General features: G+C 37.6%; 1 protein-coding gene across 5 annotated transcripts in view; it reads right to left on the reverse strand.

The window, feature by feature from the left end:
• Positions 1-9,216, reverse strand: part of tlk1a (tousled-like kinase 1a) — a 128,064-nt gene extending 118,848 nt beyond the window's left edge. For 2 of the 5 annotated variants that reach the window (XM_072261925.1, XM_072261926.1), the window contains exons 1-2: positions 8,731-9,216; positions 8,333-8,457 (exon numbers count right to left, since the gene is read on the reverse strand). In XM_072261925.1, the coding sequence (XP_072118026.1) occupies positions 8,333-8,450 (118 nt within the window). In that variant the 5' untranslated portion in view covers positions 8,451-8,457; positions 8,731-9,216. The remainder of the gene's footprint in view (positions 1-8,332; positions 8,458-8,730) is intronic. The other 3 variants (XM_072261924.1, XM_072261923.1, XM_072261922.1) reach the window with 3 other exon arrangements.
• Between the last annotated feature and the right edge of the window lie 370 nt (positions 9,217-9,586).

A 9,586-nucleotide genomic window follows, 5' to 3' on the forward strand; every position in this document is an offset into this window, starting at 1 on the left:
AAATTAACATGTTTAACAATTCTTTCCCAAACCTATTTTGCTGACATGAGCTTGGAAAATGCAAAAAGTCTGATTTCAGTTTGGAAGATAATTCACCAGAATCTCACTTCCCTTAAAAAAAAAGGAAATTTCAGATTGCATTTTATGAAAATTATGTTGTAAGTTATCATTGAAGATCACTTTAAATTATTTGATCATTTATATTCCAAGAAAAAATTATGTCCAGAAAAGCATTCTGAACATTAAGTTTATAATCATTTAGACTTCATTTATTCTGTTTGAGAGTTAACCATAGAGTTGTTTCAGAACCTGAGTATTAACAACCTTTAAAATCAAGAAACATAATATACAGCTTCTGGCACTGAACAGACAGCACAAAATTGTTTTACCAATAGTGCGCACTGAAAAATACTATAAAGCAAATAAATTTTGGATGCAACTACAACGTATAAAGCAGTGTGGTAGATTTAGAAAGCAAGAAAGCAAGAAAGCAAACAAAAATTAAAGTTAGATTTCACCTGGTAAAATGAGAATTGAAAGACTGAACTGGTAATCTAGAACGGTTCATAAAATGTATATAAGGGATAGCACATATAACTGGACGATTGAAACAAATCTACATCATTTTTATAAAAAGGGAGCTTTCATATTTGAGGGCACTTGACTGTTTAAAAGTATGCAAAAAACAGTATATCAATGGACCTCTACATTAAAAAAATTCAAGTTAATAAACCTTAATTTATCAAGAAATAGGTTGATAATCATACAGATGGATTAAGCTTATCAGCATATTCAAGTCTGGGTACACAACACAGATGGGTCTCTCTGCCCTACGTGAGCGTCCATGCCAGCTGTGACACCTACCCATGCTATTCCGATTTGCCCATATCTCCTTAACCAACTACCTGCCCAAAAGCCTTTTAAATGCTGCAATTGTACCTGCTTCTATAATTTCTTCTGACAACTTGTTTCATGTAACCACCACCCTCAGATCTCTAAATTTTTTCCTGCTCAGCTTAATCCAATGTGCAATCTAGGGAAAAGACTATATTTACCCTACCTACTTATAACTTTATAATCTCAAAGATCACACTTTAGCATCCTACATTCCAGTGAAAATAAATGCAACCTATCCAATTATCTCCTCTAAAATAAAACCCTCTATTCCCAGAAAGATGCTGGTGAATATCTACTGTACTCTTTCCAATGCACAGTGCCAACCAGAAATGTACGTAATCTCAAGTGCAGCCTAACCAATGTTTTGTACAGTTGCAGCATTACATTTAAAACCTATACGCAATGCCTTGGCCTACAAAGGTAAATGTACCAAATACCTTCTTCACTACCCTATCCCTCATCTATGTGGGTTACTGTGTTCATCGATACTCTTGAGGTCCCTGCCATTTACAGTACAATGTCTGTTATAGTTGATGTCCCAAAAATCATTACCTCACACTTGTCTGAATTAAATTCCATCTGCCACCACTCCACCCAACTGGCCAACTAATCTAAGTCCCCCTATGTCCTTTCACTTTGTACCTCTATCTATTACTCCAATTTTTCCTATCATTATCAAACTTAATAATCAGTCACATTACATTCTCATGCAAATCATTAATAGACAAGACAAACAACAAATGAGCCAGCGCTACAGATTTCCAGACTGAAAAATAACATACCTTAACTACCCTCTGCCTCCGATCACTAAACCAATTTTGTATACAGTTTGCCCTAAAGTGCTCTAATCTTCCTTACAGCATACCACTCAAAATTATCAAAAGCCTTGATAAAGTCCACATTGTTCAAGGCTAACATGCTACCTTCAATTTTCATAATTATCTCTACAAAAATTTGCAAATTTGTTGAACAGGAATTCAAATACATAAAACCATGCCGATTCCTAATTAGTCACTTATTTTCTGTGTGTGTATACCCTTGCCCCTTAGAATATCTTCCAATAATTTCCTTGCTATTGGTGCAAAACTCATTAGCCTGCTGTTTCCTGGTTTATCCCTGCTGCCCTTTTTGAATATGGGAAAAAAATTTACCTCTGATCTTCTTGTTCTCACCCAAAGCTAATAAAGGGACACAAATCCCTGGAGCCTAAGCAATCCTCTCTGTGCTTCCCATACCATCTTGGGTCAGACCCCACTTGGACCGTTATTTGTAAAGAATAATTTATTTGTATTCACATTTGAAAAATATACTATGTTAAGCATGGATGAGGAAATCTGCAGATGCTAGAATTTCCAGCAACACACAAAAATTGCTGGTGAACCCAAGGGTCTCAGACCAAAACATCGACTGTACCTCTTCCTATAGATGCTGCCTGGCCTGCTGCATTCATCAGCAATTTTTATGTGTTTTGTATGTTAAGCATGGGAGTGGCAGGAGGCTTATAATTATGCAATAGGTTCTGTTTCCTAATTAAACTCATGTAATAAAAACAAGCCTTTGTCCTACATAAAGAAATAACTGTTTTACTCCCCACATTTTTGAAGCTTAAAAAAAATGGCTAAGCAGTCAGAAACACTATAGTCTGACATCTTCTTGCTTAAACATAGCCAAATGCTTTTCCCACCAAATGGAAAAAATGTTGAAATTCTGTTCACTCAATTAATCAGCAACTTCTAATTTAGAGCGCTAAGTTCATACCTTCTTCCACTGCTTCTATCATTTCAAATAACTGGATAATTCAATGTAAACTGGATAATTCAATGTAAATTGTCAAAGTAATTTTTTGAAAAACTTATCAAGAGTACAGTGAAATCCACATGCATTATAAAGAACAGATTAATGTAGTAAGGAAGGCAAATGCAATGTTAGCATTTATTTCCAGAAGGCTACAATATAAAAGCAAGGATGTAATGCTGACGCTTTGTAAGGCATTGGTCAAACTATATTTGGAGTAATGTGAGCAGTTTCGGACCTCCCATCTGAGAAAGTATATGCTGGCAATGGAGAGAGACCAGAAAGGGTTTATGTGAATTATCCCGGGAATGAAAAGGATAATGCATAAGGATCTTTTGATGGCTCTGATCCGCACTCATTGTAGTTTAGAAGAATGAGGGGGAAGATCCTCATTGAAACTTACTGAATATTTAAAGGCCTAGATACAGTGTACATGGAAAGGATGTTTCCAATAGTGGAAGAATCCAGCTCCAGAGAACACAGCCTCAGAACAGAAGGATGTCCCTTTTGGAGCAATGAGAAGGGATTTCTTTAGCCAGAAGGTGGGTGAATCTGGGTATACTTAGAGAAGGTTGATGGTTTCTTGATGAGTAAAGTGGTCAAAGCTTATGGGGAGAAGGCAAGAGAAGGAATTGAAAGGGAAAATAAAACAGCCATGTTCAAATGGTAGAGCAGAATCGATGTTTCTAACATTCAATACAAAGGATCCCCAAACTATCTCATTTTGCACATCTTGATCCATTTTAAGGAAATAAAAGCTTTTTGATATCATACATGTTTTGAATCAAGATTACAGGTAATATAAAATATGGGTTTCATATTTTAGATTGCAATGAAGAAAGCAAAATAGGGTAATATGTGCATCAGAGAAAATGGTCCTGTATCTAACTAGGAATGATGACATCAAGTAAATGAAATATGCACTTACGGATATTTAAACAGATTAAGCATCAAGCTTGTTGCATAGTTTAAGATTGGTTACCAAACATATAAAAATATCATAAAATACAAGTGAATCAATGTCAGTTTTCACTATTCCACCTGCTTCACAAACAATTTAAATTCATCTCAGAATTAGCTAAAATTCTCTTGTACCAATTGATTGCTGTTTGTACTACAATAAAACATTTCTGAAGCTTAAACTGAATTACTTGCTCAAAGAAAATAACATAGATACCTTCGCAAGGAATCTGAGGAATCTTTGCCGATTTTGTTTCAATTTCAGGTTAGGCTCCCTAACACAAACCAAATAGTTCATGACTTCTAAATATCATACTTACAAAATACAAAAATAGGCCTGTAACAAAACACATGACTGACTTTCTCCAAGGCTGCAAACACTAATTGAACCTCCTTTTAAGTTATAATGCATACTACAAAGTTTAACGAATGTAATACTCCTGAAAGTTCCAATTATTAAAAGCAGTTTACTATCATACAGTAAAACTGTCAAAAAACAGAAATATTAATGTCTTTCTTATTGATGCCCCTTAACCTTATGTTTGATTGGCTGTTCTAAAATTACCTATAGTTAACTGAAATTGATTTATTAAGCAACAAATGTACACATACTATATCTATCTCCATTTGAAGGATGGTTTTCCTACGTATTATTTTATTCATTTAGTGAAAGGTGAACATTGCTGGGAAGGCTAGCCTTCAGTGCTTATCCCTAAATGTCCCTGAGAAAATAGAATTTAGCTGCCTTCTTGAATCTGTACAGTTCTTCAGGTAAAGATGACAATAGTCAAGTGATGCATCAAGTTGCAGGACTTAGATCAATAACGAAGGAACAGTGTTCCACTCTGAATTCAGGCAACATGAAGAGAACGCTGCAAGTTGTGGGGTCCCCAAGCACCTACTACACTTATTTGTTTGGTGGTATAGGTTGCAGATTTGGAAAATAAATAATAAACAGGAAAACCCAATCAAGCAACAGCAGTGCACTTCAAAGTCATGGTGCACCAGTGATAGAAAAACTGATTGCTAAGCTGGTGGTTAGAGTGCTAATTAAGTAGATTACTTAGTCCTGGACAGTACTGAATTTTGAGTTTATTGGAGCTACACTCATCCAAGTCATTACATCACTCTGACATGCCTTGTAAATGGATCTGGAATATCAGAGACAAGTCACTCATGGGATGCACAGCCTCTAACCTGCACTTTTTTTTTGTCTGATTGAGTTTCTGATCAATCACATCCAAGCACTGCACATCTACCATGAGGACAATAATGATGGGAGATTCTACTGGGGTACTGAAATAGAATGTCAAGTATCAATGGCTGGGACTCACTCACTCATTTGCTCATTAGAAATTACGTCCAGCGCTTGAGTGCCATAGAAGATGGTTGATATTTATCAGTTTATGAAGAAATTTTATCTAGGTCTAGCTACACAATGGCATTTTTGACCAGCATATGAAATTGAATACTGCCATCATCAAGAAATATCCCTTTTCTGATACTGATACAGAAGGAAGCAGCTGTAGGCTGGACCCAGGGTGCCCCATTAAGTTCTTATACAAATGTTTTAGGGGTGGGCTAATTGACCTCCAGCAACCATCTGCTTTTGCTCAAGGCACAATTCCAGTGGAAATTTTAAATTTGATATGCACAGATTCCAGTTTTGACAGGGATCCATAGTACTATACTTAACCAAACAATGTCTTTATATCAGGTCATGCATTCACTCACCACTGGAATTCAACTCTTTCAGTCCATGCTTGGAGCACAGGTATAAAGGACTCAATCAGCTTAGTTGTGAATAAATACTGATTTAGAACAACGTTGACAACATTGAATGGCTTTGAGTGTTGAGAATGGACTGAATGAGCAGAAATTGACCAGGTTGGATTTGACCTGATTTTTTTTGTGCACTGAACTCATCGAAACAATTTTACACACAAGGGAGGTGTCAGGGCTCTGACAGTACTAAAACAACTTAGTTCTAGAACACATCTGTCTGTACTTAGCTGAGAGCAATTTACACAACTTTTTTTATGTCACACAAAGTGAACTGATTGAGTTAATATCAACTTCACTAATGGTGGAGATCTCATTAGGAATCTCAAAGTGGAGAACATTTTTCTCCAAAATTAATTTTGCCCTCTCTGACTGGTGCTGTTTTCTTGGGGAAGATCAAAGCAAGCAATCAGGAAAGTTAACAGCATATAAACATGAGGCTGTGCATTAGTGAGAATTCATCTGGGAACAGTGTCCCATATTGGTTTCCTTATTTAAAGAAGGATGCTCAGATGTTTACCAAATTAGTAACAGAAATGGCTAATTTTGTTGTACAGGTAAGGTTGGACATTTTAAGCTTGTATGTACTTTTGTTTAGGGTAAGAGACCTGTAGAATGAAACATATTGAGGGATTTTGACAAGATGGATGTACAGTGAGTTTACTCATGTAAGAGAATCTAGAACTAGTGGTCACTGTTTAAAAATAGAGAGTCATCCATCCAAGATTGATGAGGCGAAGATAACAAAAATAATTCCTCAAAATAACAACATCTTTTTTTTGTTTTTAAAGTCAGAAGGAGATAAACATTTGTTAAGTAATAAGGCAAAAAGTTAGGTGGTAATGGTGACTGCACAGTTGAGATTAGATTCAGATCTCTCTTTATAATTTATATGCAACTGACTTCATATTACCGAGACTTTGGGGGAACCAAGTACTTCATTGTTGACTTAAGAAAACTTGAATTTCAAACATCAATGCAAACACATCCTTTTCAATTCTTTTTACAATTTATTCGACTGAAAAATGTTTAAATGTTTGAAGCATAAAATTGCGACCGCAAGTATAGACAACCAGCAACTAATGGATTTATCAATATGCTGAGATGTGAACAGCTGTCAATATACTAAGAATTTGAATCTTAAAATTAACATTCATACAAGGCATATATAACATTACTGAATTGTTCAACAATTATAAATGCACACTTCATGAACAGCAAACTGAAAATTTAAAAATTAAGTTTGACTTATTCTGAAATACATACTGTTCCAGAGAGCATTCAATTCTTTTTCCAGTTTTCACATAGTATTATCTTCTAAGTGTACAAAATAATTTGTGCAAATAAATGTATATTCTATTTTTTCTGGGGTTCTCAATTAACGACATTCCCCAGTCATGCAATTTTAACATGAACTGTAATTTTTAAAGTGAGAAATTATCATCTACATCATAATATACAAGTTGAATAGGTGCACAAACAAACATGTATTGTTAAATAGTTTCCACTCGATTAGTAATAAAGAACACATTTTCTTCTAGGTATCTTAAATATGTAGCAGATGCGTGTAAAACAATTTTACAGAAATATCATTCTAGCCAGTCAACAGTTGATTCCATTTCAATTGATAAAAAGATGTTGCCTAGTTTAAATTGCAATATTTACTGACAATTCTAAGAATTCTAAATTAAAGTTTAAAGTTATGCAGGCAGCTATATTTTATTTAAAAAGAGGATGATTCCTTCCTTTCCAACCCCTTACTTTTCCCACCCACCTGGCTTCACCTATCACCTGCTAGCTAATTCTCCTTTCCCTACCCCACCTTTTTATTCTGGCATCTTCCCTTTTCCTTTAAAGCCCTGAAGAAGGGTCTAGGCCTGAAACGTCGACTGTTTAACCATTTCCATAGATGCTGCCCGACCTACTGAATTCCTCCAGCATTTTGTGCCTTATCTATATTTTTTTAAGGATTTTTAGGCTATGTTTTAACTTTGAATAAAATTAATATTTATATGTACAGCAAAATGCCTGCACAGAAGTGCTACTCCCAAATTAAGCAAACTTATGCATTTTCATATATTAATTGTTGGGACTGATCATTATAGTGAAATTCCATCGTATTTTCAGATCAAGTTTTATTAAAATTCGGAAGCCATTAGGTTTCGAAACCTACTTCAGGTCGTGGGAAGGATGGCTGCAGTTGCCAAAAAGACAATCTCTCTTTGATAATGACAATCCAAAATTTCCCCATGCTGTGCTGCGTTATGCTTTGTACACTGTTTGATACCTTCCACTTACTGTAAAAAAAATCTCATCAGTGACTGGTATAGCCAAAAATGGCAATGGAGTTCAGCAATGGATACGTTTTTAGAAATAAAATTTACTTAACCTCTCTGTATCACGTTACAAATCAGTATGTCAACCGCCAAAACTCGCAGTGAAATAATATCATGGACTCCCAAATCCAGCCCTGACCTCTTCTTCATCTCTAGCTTAGGGGAGGGCACAACACAATGGAGTAAACATAACATGTTATAGCTCCTGTAAAGCCTCCGCTCCACTTTTTATTACTTCGTTTCCAAAGGTTTATGAAACCGGAGGTCCTTTTCAAAATAAAAATGTTTCATCTAAAACGACACCAGGCCCCAAATAAGTGCAAAAGGCTGCCCCTGAAGGTTCATAGCGTGTGCACCGCACTATCAACCATTAGCCACCTAATGTACCTCCTACCCACGGCCTCGGAGTAACCCGCTTGGGACCCGCAACACTTTCTGTGCCACTGCTTCGCAAATAGAGAACCCCACCCCCTTTTAAAAAATTAAAACATTACGAAAGGTGTCTGAAACACATTTTAAAACAGTAGAGAGTTCGAGCCGGGCAAGCGTGTGCAACGAATTACCTTCTTTAGCCTTTACAGGTGCCGTGTTAGTCTGCAAAGCTCCCGGCGTTGGGGACGTGGAGAACTGGGACCAAGATGGCGTCCCCTCCAAACTTCCACTGTTACTTTGGACACTCATCAAGCTACTTTAAGAGAGAGAAAAAAAGACACGCACACTCAAACACAAGTGTCGGCATCGACACAATGCCTCCATCACCCCCCCCCCCTTTATCACCCCCCCATCAATACTCAGCTAGCACCAGATTCACGAGTCCCCTCCACACACAGCCACACAGCACACGACAAAGTGTTTTAGAGGGGGGAAAGAGGAGCCCGGAGCCGCTGATTATTTGACACTGGCTCACACTTGTCTGCAAACATGGAGCTCTCGCCCTCCCCTGTGACAAACCATCACACACCTCTGCGGTGCGTCTTCGAGTAGCCCCGTCACCTTCGCATCAGTTAAGCGTCACGCATCGTTTCTGCAAAGACTATCGCGAGGTTCGTGCACCTCTCAGATGTGATAATGGCAATAAAGAGGGTGGGCGCAAAATAAGGGCACGGTACCATTCGTGGTAATGTTGGTGGTGGTGGTGTGGCGGCGGCGGCAGTAGCCCGGCGCTCTGTCGGTGCGGCCGGGCCGGGCCTGGCCTTGCCTTGCCTGTAAACTTTCCGAGCCACACACCAGATTACAGGACACAAGCCCTTACAGCCGAACGCGAGTGCCTAACCTCCCGCTGTCTGGCCAAACCTATCTTTCATTATGTCTCGCTAAACGTTAATGACTCCCAAGGCGGCCGCCGCTTTAAAGCTCCAATTAAAGGGGCTTCGGCTTTCACCCGGAAAACTATTTTGCGACAATGTCGCGCGAAATTCCTTCATAATTTCTAAGAAAAAAAATGAAACTAAAGTGATGGGTACGGCCCCGCCCACTGTCGACGTCACTCCTGTGTGACGTAACGCAGGGTAAACGCGAGGAACGAAGGGGTGCCGTGTGGGGCACAATCTGCACAAAATTCATTTTAACCGAATTGTCTCTGGTAAATTGGCAACTGCTAATCAAACTTATTTTTGTTTCCAAAAAAAACCTTTCCTTCCATTTTCAAAAGAAAGATAAATAATTTATTGCAATGACAATCAATGTCAATTTGTTGATGAAAAGTTGTCTCTGATTAACAATGGAATGAAAAGGATGAATGACATGATCTGCATAGATATTAACAAAGCTTTAGACAAGATCCTGCCAAGTTGACTGTCAGGAAAAATAAAAGCACA

The sequence above is a fragment of the Mobula birostris genome, chromosome 6, assembly GCF_030028105.1.
Source record: "Mobula birostris isolate sMobBir1 chromosome 6, sMobBir1.hap1, whole genome shotgun sequence".
Lineage (NCBI taxonomy): Eukaryota > Metazoa > Chordata > Chondrichthyes > Myliobatiformes > Myliobatidae > Mobula > Mobula birostris.